Consider the following 19,822-nt stretch of genomic DNA (forward strand, 5'->3'; position numbering starts at 1 on the left):
ACTTTGCTTTAAAAAAATTAACCGTGCCATTTGTGTCCCTGAATGTATGAACAGGAAAGAAAAATCACATTTTGGATGAGGTGCAGAACATGAGATATGTGTTTAAGTTGCTGTCAATAACATTTAAACATTTTTGGCAAGGAAAATCAGCCTGTCCACTGCCTCTGGCTTGAGGCAAGCTCTGCTGCATGTGACAACTCCTCCCCCCACACTCAAAAGCCTCTCAGATGGGGCACTTGTTGCAGGGATACTGAGGTATTTCTTGGCCAGGTGACTGAGCCTTGAGAAGTTGGATTTGTTGATCTTCCACCACTGCAGTGGATCAGTGTCAGGTTCTACCTCTGGCAAGAGCAGATAGGTTGCCAGTTCAGTCTCTATTTTAGCTTCTTCCGACTGGTCAGAGGTTGGCACAACAACACTCTTCTTGAAGAAGGTTGCTAAGGTCTTTTTCCTCTTGGGGTCTGGCTGAGGCCTTGCCTCTTCCTGGTCCACCTGCACAACTGGACCAGGCTGTGGTGTGCTTTTGTCAGCGGGGAAAGTCAGAAGTTCACTGACAGCTCTTCTTTTAACTTGCTCCACCTTGTCTGGGTCGATGTAGGATGTCCGGAACCTTGGATCCATCAGAGAGGCCATGTCCAAGAGCTCATCCTTGACAGGATCACTGTATTTGTCAACAAGGTATCCCAGTATGTTCCTTTTTACTGTTTTGGTAAGCTCCGTGTCATTGTCCTCAGGCTGCAAAAGACTGGTTTTGAACAGATGGATAACAGGCTTGACGTATGAGACACTGGCATACATTTCCCCTGATAGCGCATCCGTAAAGTCTTGGAGTGCTTTAACCGCCTTGTTTACTGTCTCCAAAACCTCGATGTCTTGCCAAGAGGGCACAAGATGGCGGCTTTTAACATCAGACCCCAGGACACGGGCTATAGCCTTCTCGTGTTCCAGGAATCGCTCGATCATCTTTTGGCGGGAGCCCCATCTGGTTGGGGATTCTGTTGTTAGCTGATGAGGGGGAAGGCCAAGCTCTGACTGAGCTACACCCAGCTCTCTTCTTTTCTTCCAGCTGTAGGAAAAAGCAGCGACTATCTTCTTGCATACTCCAATGGCACGATATATGCGGGGATCCTTAACACCATTCTCTGTATGATAAAGAATAAAACACAAAGACAAACATCACTATTGGGCACTTTAATAAATATCAGTCTACATCCATCTAAAAATGATTTATTTTCTTCTGTATTTCAAAACTTTGTCATTCCAAAACTCAGACACTGCAGATACACAAATATAATTTTTGTTTACTATAGGCATATGTGCAGTTTGTGGAGAAATTTGAATCCATTTTATAAAATAATCCATTCGACTGTCTTTATGAATCAAATACAGATCAAATGGACATGCCATATTGAAACTTTCTTGCCGAGTATTTTTTGTTTGTTTTTTTGGCTAGGCCTAATAATTTTTTTTTTTAATAAATCACGTACAGTACTTAAACTTTTTAAACGGTGGATGAACCGCAGTCAAGTAGTCAGACAATCGTCTTTTGGTAGTCGAGTCAGCTTGACTAAATGTTGGGTTGGCTGACTGAAAAAATAAAAATAAGAAAGAAAAAAAAATCTCCTCTATATATATCGCATAAATTATCACGGACGTATCGCCTGCGATAATTAATGCGATATGGCTCAGCTTGTCAGTGAACTACCGCTCTGTGTAGTAAATGCCGCTCCATCTGAAAGCAGGTGATGGCGATTTACTACTAATCAAGGAACCGGTTTTACTGACGAGACGCGCATAACAATGTCATCCGATATATCGCCCAGTACTAGCTTGACTGCGTTTTGGATGAGGAAAATATGTGCTCTGTCAAAATTGAATATTTTATTTTACTTATTGTTAGACTTACCAATAGCGTTGTGTAGTTTGTGTCCAAAGCACTGGAGGTTTGGCCATCCGTTCACACTCAGGGCTTTAATCATGTTGGTGCCGCTGTCAGTTGTCATGCAGCATAGACGATTCTCAGACAGGTTCCAGCAGTCGAGAGCGTCTCTCAGTCCCTTGGCAACAAGTTCACCGGTGTGGTCCTCGGGAAAGTATGATGTTTGGAGAGAAATACTCCGCAAATCCCACTCATTGTTAATGAAATGCACCGTTAAACTCATATAAGGTTGCATAGTCCGACTGGACCAAATGTCGGTTGTTGCGGAATAAAAGGACAGCTCCTCCGGTTCTCTGCTGACTTTCTCTCGTGTGTTGTTGTACAGCTGAGGCAAGGCGACTTCACTGAAGTACTTGCGGCTGGGTAGCTCATATTTGGGGTCTAAGGTTTTAATCAAATTAATAAACCCCGTCTTCTCCACGGTATACATGTCTTTGGCTATGTGCAAAGCGACCGCTTCGGTGATTGTTCTCCACCGTGCCCCTTTCCTGTCATATGCGGTGCCTTGTGCAAAGGATTCGGCTACAGTTAGCTGTTTTTTAGCTAAGGTTTGTTGGTCACTGCGGTTTTGTTCGTCTCGGAGAGACTGGCATTTCTCATATTCGGCTGGATGTCTCTGTTTCAGGTGTTGGAATAGGTTTGTGGTGCTGCTGCCTTTGACTGCGATGGGCTTCAGGCAAATGTTGCAGCGTGGGGTCTCTTGCTCCACGTCTGTCGCAGCAAACCCATACCAGTTCCAAACAACAGATGATGTTATTCCTTTCTTGGGAACAAACTTCCCACTCTCACCGGTAGCCATGTTGTCGCTTGCTGTATGCTGTTGCCGTTTCGTGTGTGCTATGATGTTTTTGTTGTCGCTTGCCATACTGCTATGTGAAACTAACGCTACGGAAGCTCCGGGGAGCCAAAAATGCGCCATTACACAAAAACTCGATTTATTATTTTTTAAATCGCCTGCAACACAAAATTCGAATTAATTCATTCAATCGATTTTTCGCCCAGGCCTAGTAATTTGGCTGATGGTAACAGTTGCTAAAGTAGGATTGAACATTAAAGGTGCTCTAAGCGATGTCGGGTGACGTCACTTCTTGTTGACGTTCGAAGTACTGTCAAACAAAACGAGGCTAGCTAGACCGACTCTCCTCCTCATCCGCACTAACCCCCCAAACCCTTCTTGTCGTTATTGGCTGAAACAGTTTGTTATGATTCGTGGTGCGGGTAAGCCCAGTGTGTTTATGTTGCCGTGTGTGGAGCCTGGGGTTTCTGCAGAGACCGCGTCTTTTACAGTGTTCAGGTGAGATGTTTTGACCTAAAAAACGTGTGACATCGCTTAGAGCACCTTTAATGTTTTAAGGTGGTACTTGGGTAAAGGTTGTTTAATTTGAGTGTATATTTCTCTTAATTAATTCTGTTCCTGTTGTATCTTCCAGAAGCTCCAGTTTCCTCCACCACAGCTCCTCCACACTCCTCCTCCAGCCCAAAACCTTCCCGCTCCTCTGACCTCCGAGGGCTTTATGCTTTAATAACTGCAGTCATCATCATCATCATCTTGTGTGTTTGCTTCTGCAAACACAGGATGGCAAGTATTACTTACATTTATGCTTTTAGTGATGGATGGGATCAGCACTGTTGTTCTAAGGATCTGTTAAGATGAGAGGATGTTGATATTAAAGTTATTATAAAGTGATTCCTATGATTTGGATTGAAGAAACGTATAGAGACAGAGCGACACGCATCATAATCTAAAAACCTGTCATTTCTGACTTCTACAGAAAACAAAATATCTAAAAGCTGCTGTGTGACCGGGTGTACAGCAAACAAACAAACAAAAAACCCAGAACTAAGTTTTTATAAGCTGTCCACCCCAAAAAACAAGCGTTTCAGGACACAAAGGGGAATACAGGCAATTGACAGGGGTCAAGTGGCACTGTACATGAAAAAACATCCGAACCGTTCGGTTCACTTGTCTCGGTTCGGTGCGTGTGTGCGTCGCACGGTTCGACACGTGCGCAATGTAACCTCATGCCCGTGACCTCAGACAGTGTATATACTTTTCGTGCAAAAGAAGAGATGTGTGGACAATGGACATGCATATGAGGCTTGTTCGACTTGAACCGGCGCTGCACAGACTGATCGATGAATAACATCAAAGTACCGCGAGAGCAACGGCTCCGTATGCTTTTCAATCACTCTCGCGGTACTTTGATGTCATAAACCGATCGGTCTGTGCAGCGCCGGTTCAAGTCGAACGAGCCTATAGACAGTAAAAGTGGAGTATTGGGTGCTGCAGGTCTCGTCACGTATAGAAATGACAAGTGGGAGATATAAAGAAGGCTAACCGGAGTTGGAGGATGCGCCAGCGTCGTATAAGTCATGTGCGTCATGTGCGGTGCGTGGGATTGGGAACATTTTGGATTTCATGTTACCTATGATATTTTAATATAAACAGTGACACTAATTTTAGATAAGAACTCCAGTCATATGTTTCCAAATACTGCACTTTAATTTCAAGTGAAAAAAAATGTATCCTCACTCTCAGGGAATAGAAGGATTGTTGATACTGTTTTTGTGTTGAGGTTGAACTTATGTTTCACTTTATGGTTATGGCCTTTGCTATTGTTATAGCCTCATTATTGGCAATTATGTGTGTAACATATTTTTACTTATTTAAAAGATAGTGCTTTAAGAGTTCTTCTCTTTTTCTTTTAAAAGATAAACATTTTGTAAGAGCTACACTGAAGTTGACAGTTTGATAAATGCAAGTTAATTTTAATCTTTGTGTGCTAAAAATGCACATAAGTCCCTGTAGAGATAGCAAAACACATTCTCCTTTTTTGCCAAATAAACAAAAGCATGTCATCAATGTCTTCTCTCTTGCTGTATCAAAATGTCACCTAGCTTTCCTCAGAGATGGTCTCAATAATGTGCTTAACGTGAGGTCAAATTTAGTTTGTGCATGATTACATGATATAATTTTGTTTTTAATACTGTATCCTGAATTGTGGATAATTAAGCTATAGCCTATATCATATGCTGAAGTAGGGCTGGGCGATATGGAGCAAAAAATATATCTCGATATACGATATATATCTCGATATCTTTACAGAAAAATAACCCCCCAAAAACTACTGCAAAAACAAATATGCCAAATACCAGTCTTTTTTTTTTATTGAAGTGCAAAGAGGTAGGCAGTTCATGTAGGAATAAAGTACTTCTGCGACATACAAAAATAATAATTTAACTGTGAAATAAAGGAAGAAATAATACATATTGCCTTCTTTTCATTCAAAAATGAAACAACTCAACTCAAGGTAGGCAGTGCATATAGGAACAAAGTGCTTCTGCCTGCCTAATGTGTTTTCTCTCTAAATTCATGCTCACATTCTGTATTTTAATATAATATAATATAGCCGTCGCCGAATGTCCAATAAAGCTGTTCTCATTTCCTATATTATTTTTGTCAGACAATAGAACAAGTAGCTATGATATAGTCAATGACTACATTATTTTATATGTGTAAAATTAACTGAATTGAGAGAGTTCGGGAACTGGGGGAAAGCAATGTGATAGTGAGTATTACAAGTAATAAGCAAAAGAAAGGAAATTAAAATGGTCAAACAAAATTTTAAATATAAAACAAAAGAGAAGCAGATAAGTGACAAGTCCGTGGAAAAACAAAAAAACTGGCGCGCGCTCAACACATGAATGTGCTGCTGCTCGTCTCAGCCATTCACTGAACAAGGTAGACGCAGTTAGAGAGAGTGACGGCAGGGAGAAAGCAAGAGCTTGCGCTCGCAGAACAGTACTGGCAACATCTGGAGGTTACTGAGGTTTGTCTAAAAAGTCGCTAGATTTGTCACTAGTCGCTTTTTTGAAAAAAAATGTCGCTAAAGGGGTCTGAAAAGTCGCTAAAATAGCGAAAAAGGTGCTAAGTTGGCAACACTGCACGCGAGGGGAGGGGGAACAAAAGCAAGGAGGCGGGGGCGAGCACAGCACAGAGAAGGCAAACAAGCAAAGTGGCGAAATCAGAATTAAATATGAACAATATATCGATATATACGATATGTCAAAATCCATATCGTGTTTAAAAAAATCTCGATATATTTTAAATATCGAGATATCGCCCACCCCTATGCTGAAGTACATTTCTGAAGTGTTAAAGATTAAAAGAAAAAATAACAACCAAAATCATACAGAACCGAAAACTGTGACCCTAAAACCGTGATACGAACCGAACCGTGGGTTTTGTGAACCGTGCCACCCCTACACATCACCATTTGCAAAGACCCGCCCCCTTTAGTTACTGTTGCTATGTCCGACAAGCCACGCCTCTCTAAACTGCTTTAACAAACAGCGAAACAGAAAGAGTTATTTGCGATGGATGCGCGCATTTCTCCGAGGATCTGTCTTTGTACATTTTGCCAGCAGTTGATCAGTGTTCAAAGAAAATGATGGGAAATCGCTGAACTTCACGACACGTGACCCTACAAGAGTGATTACTGATAGACTGTCTGTCACCTGCAAAAAAAACAATCCCCTGACTGACGTTACTACTTTCTACTCAAGGACCTCGACAGAAATGTAGTGGAGTAAAGAGTACGATATCTGTCTTTCAAATGTAGTGAAATTAAAGTAAAAAGTTATACTCAAGTAAAGTACAGATACTCAAAGTGTACTTAAGTACAGTAGCTACTCAAGTAAATGTACTCCGTTACTGTTCACCTCTTCGATTTAAACTGGGTTGATGAGTTTGAGCCACTAATGTTCTCTGGACATGTGCGGCCGTGCACATTTTAGTTTTGCTTTTAAATTAGCGATTTATACCCGCTGGTGATACCGGTTTTACCAGTGTTGTCAAGGGTCTATTAACCGGTGGGAAAATATCCTCACAGTCACATCCCTAGTAAGCACGTCAGTTGTTTGGATTATAAGGGGTGTTTTAAACCTTTTCTAATCCGATCGATCGCTACGTTTGGATTTATCTATTGGAATAAATTAATTCTGATTGAAACAAAAGGTGTCCCTGTAAACGTTGCTATTGTCACCAAAAACAGGCTTTTACTGTTCACTATTAATTTACTGTTCGTCGACATATTCGGCTCTGAGTGAAAAGTTAATCCTTAATTGAAAATCAAGTTTATTCATGTGTGAAGCCAGTGGATCAGAAAGAATGATTTATAAACCATTTTAAATTTAAAAAAAGTGAATGTTAATTTAGTAAATAATTTACTTGTTTTTGAATATTTCAATTAATGTTAAAGGGATATTTCACCCAAAAATGAAAATTCTGTCAGTATTTACTCTCCCTCATGTTGTTCAACCCCGTAAGACCTTCGTTCATCTTCAGAACACGAATTAAGATATTTGTGATAAAATCTGAGAGCTGGATCACTCCTCCATAGGCTTCTAAGGGAGTGAAACTTGTTCTCCGAAAAGTTATTAAAGACATCGTTAAAATAGTCCAAGTGACTACAGTGGCTCAATCCTAAGTTTATCAAGCGACGAGAATACTTTTTGTGTGCAAAAAATAAATAAATAGTGACTTTATTTCAACTATTCATTTCCTTCTCTGTGAGCCTTGAGTCAGTTCACTAGTGTAATAGCGTAAGCTTCTGTTGTTGTACGTCACACGCATCACACACATGACCAGCGTCAGCGAATAGTGAGCCTACGTGTGACGTAGCTCTACGCAATTACACTAATTTAACTGACTCGAGGCTCACAGAGAAGGAAATCAATAGTTGAAATAAAGTCATTATTTATTTATTTTTTGCACACAAAAAGTATTCTCGTCGCTTGATAAACTTAGGATTGAGCCACTGTAGTCACTTGGACTATTTTAACGATGTCTTTAATAACTTTTCAGGGAACAAGTTTCACTCCCTTAGAAGCCTATGGAGGAGTGATCCAGCTCTCAGATTTAATCACAAATATCTTAATTCGTGTTCCGAAGATGAACGAAGGTCTTACGGGGTTGAACAACATGAGGGAGAGTAAATACTGACAGAATTTTCATTTTTGGGTGAACTATCCCTTTAAAGAATGTGGTTTAAATGTATACGCTTTTAATGTATGAATTAAGCTTTGACTTGGCAACATTTTATTTGATTTTCGGTTTACATGTCGTCTTGTAATTGTGTTTTTCTCTAAGCTCATTTTTCTGTTGTTTTCTTTACAGATCCTGTGTTTTAAAAGAAAGAATTGGGATCCAGTTGGAGTGATTGCGGGTCCGTAGCCATGAAGCGTTCTGGAGAAAATACTGAATCTCTTCTCATGGATTCCGGAGTGCATTAAATAATGTTACAAGCACTTTAGCCAAGACAGTCCAAATCCGATTTTGTGCATATCTGATCATATTTGGTAAATGTGAACTGCAAAAAAAATGTTACATGCTGGACTTTTAAACACAAGCCCCCGGTTTCACAGACCAGGCTTAAGATAGTCACAGACTAAAATACATGTTTGAGCTGTTTTACCTGAAAACAACTCGCTGACATTTCTACAAACATGTCAGTGTCGTTATTTTGTCTCAAGATGCACACCAGTAATGTTTTTTAATAAGGCACATTTATAAAAGCTACTAAAATCAGTGTTTATTGAACTAAGGGCTAATCCTGGCCTAATCTAAGCCATATCTGTGAAACCGGGCCCAAATGTCTTTGTCCAGACCATGGCTAGATGTAAGACAACATCTGTGTTTAAAACCCCTGATGGTGCTGGTGTTGTTTTATGGACCTAGAAACTAATGCAGGGATTCCAGAAAATAAAAAAGACAATCATTTAGATCAGATTCCAATCACACATAATCTGATTTGGATTGAGTGTGTATGTAGTCTTAGATTTTTGTTATTCAACGTGGAGCTCGTGCTAATAGTACACAGCTGAGGTGTGCGCACAGATGTCTCTCACATTCATGTGATCGCAAATTCAGCAACACACAACTATGTCAAAATGCACATCGTGTGGACTGGAGCATTACATGTAAACAAATGGGAGAAAATCGGATGTGTAACTCTATCTGTGGATTTATCTATAAAGGGAGCAGCGTCTTAAACTGTTACCATACATTTCATTGATGTATGTATTCATAGTGTTTTTTTGTTTTTTTTTTACATTTTATTCAATTTCGGTATAGGGCCTTTTTCTTACTACATGGTAAATAATCATAAGCTATCTTACCTGAAAAACTGAAATTTATTACACCAATAAAAAAAATTCTATTAGAAAAAAAATAGATTTTTCTTTTCTAATGGAAATTTTCACAAAAAAATATAATGTGTAATAAACACAATCTATTGTTTATTACACAATAGGCTTTTTTTCTATTGTATTTGTCCTATTGTTTGTAATTTGCTTATTTGTTCCTATTTTAAATATCAAAAATAAAATGAAATTGCTTTAATACATAAGTCTGTGTAATGATTGTAGTCCGCATTAATGATCATTCACTGCCATTATAAAGCTTGGAAGAGTCCGGACATTTTTAATATAACTCTGATTGTATTCGTCTGAAAGAAAAGTGTCATATACACATAGGATGACTTGAGGGTGAGTAAATCATGGGGTAATTTTCATTTTTGGGTGAACTATCCCTTTAACTAATGTAATAATCAAAGCATTAGCCTCAGCTTTATGAAAGTTAGAGGAGTGCAGTTGATTTCTCTAATGATGGGACAAGTTAGCTATTAGAAAGCTAATATTAGCCGTGTGTGTTAGCGAGCTGTAGCCTTGGGCCGATTGCTATTCGTCCATATTTTACTACTTAATATGAACTATTAGATAAAAACAAACCCTTTCTTCCTGATGATGCTTCACGTCTGAAGTCTACTATTGTCTCCTTAAAGGCTGGACTTTACAGTTGAGTAACTTATAAAACTATTGCTGTACACCCTGTCACACTGTGTGTGTGTGAAAAAAAAAATGCATAATCAAATCAATTACAAAAAAATGTCTAAAAATTAAAATGAATTCCCCCTCAAACAGTACAAACTACCTCATTAAAACACCACTGTGGTACAAAGGTTTCCCAATCCTGCATCTCTTTAGTACATCAACTCAACTGAGATCCTAGACCTGATGCGATTAATTAGCTATTTTTAATCGATTGACAGCACTAATAAAAATATATATATATATAAAAAACGACTCTCTGAACATAATTTTTTTAAATGTCAGATAGGGACTACCTTACACGGAGAAAACTGTGTATTGCGCATCTTATAGCAAAACGTTTGTGTTTCTGTGGCTTGAATCAAGTTATGCCTCATATAGAGAATTAATAGAGAGCTTTTGCTATTGAACGTTTGCTTTGTTTTTTTAAACGCACTTCAAACTCATCAACTCCACTTTGTTCATTCTTGAAGTGAACTTTTACTTGTTTAATGATTAGATTGAACTGTTTGTGCTGCTGTCCCGAACTGAAAATGACACGGCGCGTCTTGACACTTCTTGCACAATATTGTTCACACATTCAAAGCGAAGCAATAAAGCGTAATTTCAAAGTGTGTCAACTCATTATAAAATGCGGTTAGGCCTATAATTTTTCTGGAAACATGCACACAGATGACGACAGACACTGAACAGGACTAAACACAGCGCTGAAATACACAGCAAAATAAGAGAGAGTAAATGACTACACACACCTGTACTCAACTAACTTCATTACAAGCCATTGAAGCCAAGGATACAAACAGGCAGGAGAAATACTGAATATTTTACACATTTGAAGACCAAGGAAACACAGACATGAACTTGCAACGCTATCTCAGAACAGAACAGGAAAAGAGATCAAAAACATGTTGGATCTTTGAACTTTAAACATGAACAAATAAACTCAAAACGTCACTCACCGTCACCCAAAAAATAAAAAATTCTATTACTCGCATATTATTCCAAACCTGTATGAGTTTCTTTCTTCTGCTGAACACAAAGATAGGCTATTTTGAATAATGTTTGTAATCAGTCAATGGTGTCCATCAACTGTCTGATTACCAATTCTTCAAAATATCTTCTTTCAGCAGAAGAAAGAAACTCAAGGGGCGAGTAAATGATGACAACATTTTTATTTTGGAGTAAACTCTCATTTTAAGAGAGGAGTTGTGGATCGGCCTAAACATCAGTGTGGCTGTTTTTGAAAAATAACCAAATTCAGATCAATTACTTTCCCTTTATTAAGATCCTTTATTTATTCATATCTGAGGTGCATCATAATATGTGGATATGACTGAAGATTCGCTGAAGCTTTTGTTCATCTCTGACACATCAAACCTGCAATCTCAACTATTTATTATTGTGTGTTTGCAGCATACTTCTTAAAACAATTAAACATACCCATTAGCATAAATACCAGCATACATAAATAAACATAAACAATATAATTTTTGTGTTGTGAAGGTGTAAATCTATATTTGGAATAAATTCGTGAAATAAATTATAATATGATTTTTATTCATGTTTTTTATTTGACAGTATAAAATCCATTCTTTGCGCACACACTTTTATATTTAAACAACAGATTCATTCGTATTGCATCAATAAATGTGGTCATCTAAAACTGTACACAGTATAAATGAATGTATTATTTAACATTTATGATATATTACTCTGACAGAGTGAAGTGAAGTTGACTTATTTAACCAGTCAGATGAGAAAACACGCTTTGGGGAAACATACAAATACATATTTGTATTTATACATAAAACAATAAATATAATAAATGAAGGACTGAATCTCTCTTCATACAGTTTCTCATCTCACCCACAGACAGCATGAACACAGTATATTGACGGATTTATTACTATATTTCACACATAACTGGAAAACACTTGTAAAATCTCTACAGCCTGACTTTAATGCAAGAGTCACTTGATCAACAATCTGGAAATATTAAACCACATGAAAGCAGCTTGAAATAGATTGTTTTGCCGTTAAGTTCACACTTACGGATTCAATATCAGATATGCACAAAACTCAGATTTGGACTTTTTGAACAAGTGTTTGGAACGATATTCAGTGTTTTAAGACACTCATGAATCTGTGAAAGAGCTTTAGCATTTTCTCCTCAATCGTTCACAGTGACGGACACACAATCACTGCAATTATTTTTCAACTTTATTTTGGAGACTCTGGATCTGTAAAAAAAACAACAGAAAACTGTCCTTACTGAGGAACAACATGACAAAGTGAAATATCCTATGGGAAAAGAGCTGAAGGATTCCCAGAGAAGTGAAGAGCTTCATACATGGAGACAGCAGGAGTTTCTTCTTCTTCTTCTTCTTCTTCTGTCTTACGCTTCTGAAAGTCAACACAAAAACACAATGTAAACCAAATGAAAAGGTGCTAAAGTCAAAGCTTCAGTTCTTATACATTTTTATTATAATTTATAAAATTTTATACGTTTAAACCAGTCTTTGAGTCTTTGGGTAGATGTAGCAATATAGCGGATGAATTATGTATTAGCTGTGATGTATATATTACAATGTTATGATGAACAGCTGTCTGACTCTGAGATGATGAATGGAAATAGTGTGTATAACATTAGCAACACATTATTAGCTGTTTGATAGCATGGTCAAGCAAAAGGCTAATCATATTAATAACTGTTATGTGTCCGACGCTGTAAAGAGCGATACATTAAACGCATCATCATTCTGACACGAGCCTGGATAATTCTCCACCATTAAAAGTCTGAACAGAGACTCAAACTCGTTGACCTGTTAAAACTGTTATTAAGATGTTTCAGGTGATCAGATCAGGTATGCTCAGTTATGACAGAGGATAAATGTACTTTGTATATAGAAATTAGGACATTTAAGGTCTTATTAATTATATATTGAGTTGTCAAAACTTTTGTAATTGAGTCTTTTTTTTATTCGTGGGAGACGATATCACATCTCTAATCAAGTTTCTTTTTTTTAACCTTCAGATGATAAAAGCTCAGTCTCACTGTAATATTCCAATATAGTTCCTCAAAATATAAATAAAATAAATAAAATGTAAGAAATACTTGCCCTCCTGAGTTTCCTGAAGTAAATGCCCCCCGAGACGACAATAACTAGAGGAATTAAAGCATAAAGCCACTGTAGTTCAGAGGAGCGGAGAGGTTTTGGGCTGGAGGAGGAGTGTGGAGGAGCTGTGGAGGAAACTGATGCTTCTGGAAGATACAACAGAAACAGAAAATGTTGGACGGTTATAAACTGCTAATCAAATGACTCTTATCTTGACCATCATAAACCTGACCTGCACATTACAGGCAAACAGATATTAATACACTCACTGTTGACAACAAGTGTAGCATTCCCCTCAGACACTTTCTCTCCAGTGAAGACTCGTGCTTTATAGAGTCCTGATCTGGAGATGTTGATATTCTGAATGATTACAGACAAACATCCTTTTCCTAATATCAGTGTAACTCCAGGTGAGGGAGGATCATCATAGACCCAAGGCTTCTGCGCAATAACTACAGCATATTCCTTCTTGTCTTCTTTAAAAATAATCTTCACTTCATCTGCTTTCTCCACTTCATCGGTGTCGAAGGATATTGTCACATTCTGTCCATCGATCGCCTCGATCTTCGACCCAGCAACAACCAGAACTGCAAATCAGAACCACTGTATTAGAATAATGAGGAATAAACTGACAGCTCCGTTTCTTTTGGTTATACGAGTATCCGCCCATTAAACCAACAGTCTATAGTGTGAGCTCCTGCTTATCGCTCTTGCGGGACACTAGATGTGATTTTGCGGGACACGTGTGTGAGAGACACATTTACTAGGCTTATTAGGCTACTATAGCTACTATAGCCCGTACTAACGTTTACTACTATGTATTATACTAACGCGTTGGTTGGGTATTTTCTCCGCTCGAGCTACAACATGACGGATGCAATATTTAAACGCCAATCGCTTTTTTAATATTATTTCTTATTGTGGTATAGGCTAGGCTATTGTAATTTCATGGGGAAATAACAGAGTGTCTCTTTTCACATTAAGTGCGAATAGCCCGACTTCACACACTGACGTCTGGTTGGGACAGTCTCGCTCTTTCCCCATCACATATATCAGCTCGGGGAACCATTTATTTTCAATAAACATCACGGAAACATGTGAAAAGTGGAAATAAAGTGTCTAACGTGTGTTTGACGATTAGGGACCTATAAAGGCGGCATCCATTTATTAATTTTAATACATATAATAATCATTTACACTAGGCTATATGCTATTTTCGCGTTTCATGCAGCCTGCATGAAGTGCCTATGCCCAATAGTTTATCTGCCACTATTTATAGCATATACTATATTATAGCTTCTAACTACTTTTCCACTTAGCCTATTGCAAATAAAATACTATTTTTTTTCAAAACACTATTGAAAAAACTTTTTTTCATATAAATAGAATATATCCATATTTTCACGTAATGTAAATAGAAACTATCGCTATTTAAACTTCAATAATACAGACATAATTGACATGCGGGACAAAACTCCCGGTCACCCTGTAGTTTACTTACCTGAAATGAGTGCCAAGTTGACAGCGACAATGGTTTTCGTCTTTTGCACAATAAATATCCAAGTCTGCTCGAAGTTGAATCCCCGTTTGAGTTTCTTCAGCAAACCGGGTTGGTTTATATAGGCCTACCTATGTTGAGCCCCGCCCTTTCCACAATTCTCGGGTCTATATTGCGTCATGCATTAATACGGCTGCTGTGAGTGGAGGAGTACATTTTCGGTGTCTGACATTTTGCCGAGATTTTCAGTGACACCGGGCGGAGCTTAAATATGAGAGTTTCCTGTTTTACACTTACGTCACTGAAAATATAGTGCACGCACCTCGGCTTATAGGCTATAAAGGTAATTAGCCTATGTTTCAGAGTTAAACGAAGTCATATCTAACTGTTATTCATGCACAATAGTTTACATGTATTGTGTTATGTGTCATGTGTTAGCTATGTTTGATACGATTACAGCCAATAATAGTGTCGTTAGGATAGCCTACGCTAAACGAGCCAATAGCGTTGAAATAGCCTATTTTTATGTTTGTATCGTTTTAGAAGTTCGTCGAAATAAATGGTGAAAGCATAATAATATTAATTATAAACTCCTGTGGTGAATGCAAAAGTAAAGTTGGCAGAAGCACTTTTAATAGGAAGTCTTGAATTTCTTATTATGTTTCCAAAATTGCACACTTGCATAAAATATGTTAATGTAGGCTACTTTAAATATATTTGAATGATTATCCTAATAGGCCATGATGAATTATGCATTTGATAGCCAGTATAATAACCTTTATTATTTTCCAAAGAAGATGATTTGCCAATAAATATCCCTGCACACCAGACAAAGCAGACACTTTTATTTTCACTTTGTTTTAAACATGACAGTGTGTTTAAAATTGTAATTTGTAACAGGTTTGTTGTTAATGTAATTTAAAAAATATATTTTTTAGATTGAATGTGTCAGTTGCAAATATTGCATGAGCAGAACAAACTTTAATTTGTCTGGGATCCCAAGACGTAAAGTGTGTTAATGTGTGTGTTTAAATAAAATAGTTTTTGCTATGTGTCATGACTTGTCTTCGTTTGTGAATAAAACTTCAACACAGAATCAGTTGCTCTTTTTTATTCTAAATAAAACTATCATAATGTACTTTTATCTTTGATATTTACAGTAAATGTGCAAATTACATATATCATTTTGGTCGTTAAATAAATGTCATTATAATGTGAACATTTTAATTGTTATGGAAAGCTTGTAGAATATAACTTAGAATTTCATTTTGAATTGAAGGGTTTATATTTATTTATGTGTGTGTGTGTGTGTGTGTGTGTGTGTGTGTGTGTGTGTGTGTGTGTGTGTGTGTGTGTGTGTGTGTGTGTGTGTGTGTGTGTGTGTGTGTGTGTGTGTGTGTGTGTGTGTGTTAGTGTATACACTCTCAGAAAAAAAAGGTACAAAAGCTGTCACTGGGACAGTGCCCTTCAAAAGGGTTCTAATATGTACCTTTGAGGGACCAATATGCACTCTTTAGGTACAAAGGTGTTCCTTTTGAAAAGGTACAGCCACACGGACAGCTTTTGTACCTTTTTTTCTGAGAGTGTATACACACAGTCAAACCAAAATTAGCGCTTTATTTTACACAAATATTCAGTGCAAATGAAAAACTGTTTAATTGATTATTTTAGTGTGCAGGTGATAACAATGTGATTAAAATATTTAAGCCTAGCATCTTTTAATTACAATAATATTCTGTCTTTGTCAGGTCAACTATCTCATCCATATAGCTTTAATGTAGGAGAGTTAGTAAGACAGAGTATGAATAGCATCGTGACAGACAGTGTTCTCTGTCTTTAAAGATAAAAGCTGTTGCCACCAGTGCTCCTAAAATGTTGGACAAGTAAATGCACTGTAAAAAAGAAAAAGTTAGTTCAACTCAAATTTTCAAGGCAACCGACTGCACAGAATTTTTGAGTTGAAGATATCAACTTAATTTTTTAAGTTTTGAAGAACTACAATTATTAAGTTGTGTCAGCTAAGTTTTTCAAGTTCTGACAACTAAGTTTTTTTTTTATTCAAGTTACTGGATCTTTCAAGTCTGTAAAAGCTTACTATTTTAAGTTCAGATTACCATCCCCTGTAATAACTTAATTTAGAATCTTTATAAATTAGAGTTAGGGTTAAAAGGAACAAAAAAAGCACAAAGGAACAAAAAAATGTTTTATAAAGAGCTCATGCTCACCAAAGCTGAATTTTTTTAAATAAAAAATACAGTAAAACTTGTAATATTGTGAAATAGTATTACAATTTAAAATCTTATTTGAATGTATTTCAAAATGTAATTTATTGAAATGAATTGAATTCAAAGCTGAATTTTCAAAATCATTACTTCAGTGTCACATGACCCTTCAGAAATATGATAACAGTTTGCTGCTTAATATTTTGGAAACTATGATACATTTTGTTCATGATTCTTTGGTGAATAAAAAAATCAAAAGAACAGCATTTATTTAAAAACGAAATATGTTGTAACATTACACATGTTTTAATGTCACCTTTGATACCCAGATAGCAAAATTTGTCTGGCTCACCTCTGGACCTCATCCTTGCTTCAATTCTGGCCCAGTTCTGGCTGGGTCCCCGGCCCAAAACTGGCCTAACACACTGAAAACGGACTCAAACAACTTCCTCTGGCCCAGATGTGGCCCAAACCCTGTAAAATGACTTATTTATTGATATTGCCCAAGTCTGGCCCAGTACGTACACAAACCAGTGTTGCAGTTTGTACCAAGATAGATACATACTTAAGTTTGCTGATGATTCTGTTATTGTCAGCTTGCTATCAGGGAATGAGCGGGACCATGGGCCAGTCCTTAGTGACTTTGTAGAGTGGTGTGATAGTTCATTTTTACAGCTGAATGTATCTAAAACTAAGGATATGGTCATTGACTTTCGCAGGACACCACCTCCCCCTACAGTCACGGTTATTAAGGGCACGGAGTCATTTTAGACAAAAAACTGTGTTTTGAACCATTGGTTGACACTGTCTCAAAGAAATTCCAACAAAGAATGTACTTATTTAGGAAAATTAATACTTTTAATGTTTCTTCAGACTTGATGATTCTGTTTTATCGTGCTTTCATTGAATCGGTTTTTATCTTTCTGCATATCTGCTTGGCTTGGAAGCCTCTCCCTGACAAATAAAAACAGACTTGGTAGTCTGGTCAAAGTGGCGAGCAAGATTTCCCGGAGAAGTCAGGCTCAACCAGGGGAGTTATACATAAAACAGGTCCAGAGGAAAGTTAGAGCTATAGCTCATTCACAGGATCATCCCCTTAGAACAGAGTTTGAGCTTTTGCCCTCTGAGCGGCGTTATCGAGTTCCTAGCTGCAGAACAAAGAGGATGCACATATATTTCGTTCCGGCAGCTGTGAGGCACCTTAATGGCACTTAGCACTTTATATTAACTTGCACAAGTTGCATTTTTCACTTGATGGTGTCCTGTACTTTATTTATTTATTTATTATACATTATGTACATTGGGTGGTAATGTGAATTCCTTCTCTGCTGGTTGGTTTTGTTGGTGAGTGTTGTTGTATGTTATGTGTTTTATGTTGAGCATTTGCTGCAAATTCAATTTCCCCTTGGGGACAATAAAGGTACTTTGACTTTGACTTTTGACTTTGACTTCTTTACTTTGTATTATGTTTTTAGCTTAAGTAGGCTACATTTGAAATGAAATTAATAAAAACTTTAAAAGATCATAATTTCTAAACAAAAAGCAATTTTATAGTTCTAAATAACAGCTTCAAAATATTACTTATAAACAACAACCAAAAGTGAAAATTATTTTTTTCAAATGTGAAGGAACCAGCCGGTATTTTACCTTTATACACTAAACTCTAATAAAGTCACCAAAATACAACATTAAGTAAACATTAAACAAACTTGAGAAAAATAATATTTATGGCACTCAGACGGGTATGACCTCTGCGATTGTATTGATAGAAAAACATAAGATACACTTGTAGTTTTAACATTATTTGTTCTTTATATATTCCTCTTTAAAAGATAAAAGTATTAGCTGTATGCAGAGTGACACACATTTGGTTTTTGACCACTAAAATGTGAGCAATTGACCAATTTACTCATAGTGGCATTAAGATCTCCGTATCTGTGGGACTGAACCATCGAGGGCCTTTAAAATGAAGAAACCAAAAGAAAAGTTTAAGAACCAGAATCTAAAAGGATATTAAAATATCTTTATTACTTCTTGAGTTACAGTCATGCAAACTTGAGGCAAACGCACAAGAAGTGATCTTTGCCATTTCCGATCTGTCACTGTTGGCATATAATGAAACACAGATTGCTGAAGTCAACATATTTAACTAACAGACTTACCAATCTCTGTGTAAAAATAAAATAGTGAAACTGCCATCTTTCTAAAGTCATTTTAACCTCCTGTAAATTGGCTCCAAATCTCAGGTGAAAATTGTCATTTTGACAAAACAGTGGATTACTCAGTAAATTTACATCTGTGACATTTATTATTTTGGCTTTCATCACTATTTATTTTTCTTTCTACAACATACTTAACATTATCAAAGATTTGAGTGGGGGAAATTTCTGAAATATGTTTGATTTGACACTGAATGACCCAAAGGTGTTTTCTTTTAATCTTAGATAAGTGATCATCTCCCATTAATCAAAATTATCATTTGACTATAGCTATATAATTTTAACAATATATAATTAATAAGTTTGTAAAAGGTCATTGAGAAACACTTTAGATGTAAGGATAACTGAGATCACATCGCCTGATACAGTTTTAACAGGGTCACTGTTCAGATTGTAACGGTGGTGAATGTGTTTATTCAGAAAAAATGATCAGCAATAGTTTCACTCATACCAAAAAAGTAATATAAAGCAGTAAAGAAGAAATTTAAACATTGAACTAGTCACCATTAATTCCCCTTTTGTCAGCATTTATTCTATTCAGCTCTGAGGAAAAAATTAATCCCTAATTGAAAATCAAGTATGATATTTGAATATGGAGCAAGTGGAGGAGACAGAATGATTTCCTATTCATAAACAGGTTAAAATAAATTGTAAAAATTTGGGACTTCTGAATATGTTTACTAATAAAACAAGATGCATCAGGTGTTGCAGTGTTAGTGCAATGGACTTGTTCTGTTACCTGTAATGTGTTTCGTTGATTTTCATTTTATTTATTAAGTTTTCTTTAGATATTTTTTATATGCAGTGTTTACTGAACTGAACGATATTTGAAGGCTACAATTTTAATGTATTTATTTATAATTATTAATCCCATTAAAATTAATCGGTTTTATTTTCAAATGTTTCAATGAAAAAATATACATAGATACATACATAAA

The 19,822-nt window shown here is 36.7% G+C and overlaps 1 protein-coding gene across 4 annotated transcripts in view; it reads left to right on the plus strand.

The window, feature by feature from the left end:
- Nucleotides 1–9,345, plus strand: part of LOC143725553 (uncharacterized) — a 37,405-nt gene extending 28,060 nt beyond the window's left edge. For 2 of the 4 annotated variants that reach the window (XR_013198244.1, XM_077218038.1), the window contains exons 3-4: nt 3,370–3,518; nt 8,118–9,345. Coding sequence is in view for 2 of the 4 variants with exons in the window: in XM_077218038.1 (XP_077074153.1) it covers nt 3,370–3,518; nt 8,118–8,174 (206 nt within the window). In the remaining 2 variants the exon portion in view is untranslated. Of the gene's footprint in view, nt 1–3,369; nt 3,685–8,117 lie in introns of those variants that run through there. The other 2 variants (XR_013198246.1, XM_077218037.1) reach the window with 2 other exon arrangements.
- Nucleotides 9,346–19,822: the final 10,477 nt, after the last annotated feature.

Source organism: Siphateles boraxobius, unplaced genomic scaffold, assembly GCF_051911475.1.
Source record: "Siphateles boraxobius isolate OS27281-9 unplaced genomic scaffold, OSU_SipBor_1 77, whole genome shotgun sequence".
NCBI lineage: Eukaryota > Metazoa > Chordata > Actinopteri > Cypriniformes > Leuciscidae > Siphateles > Siphateles boraxobius.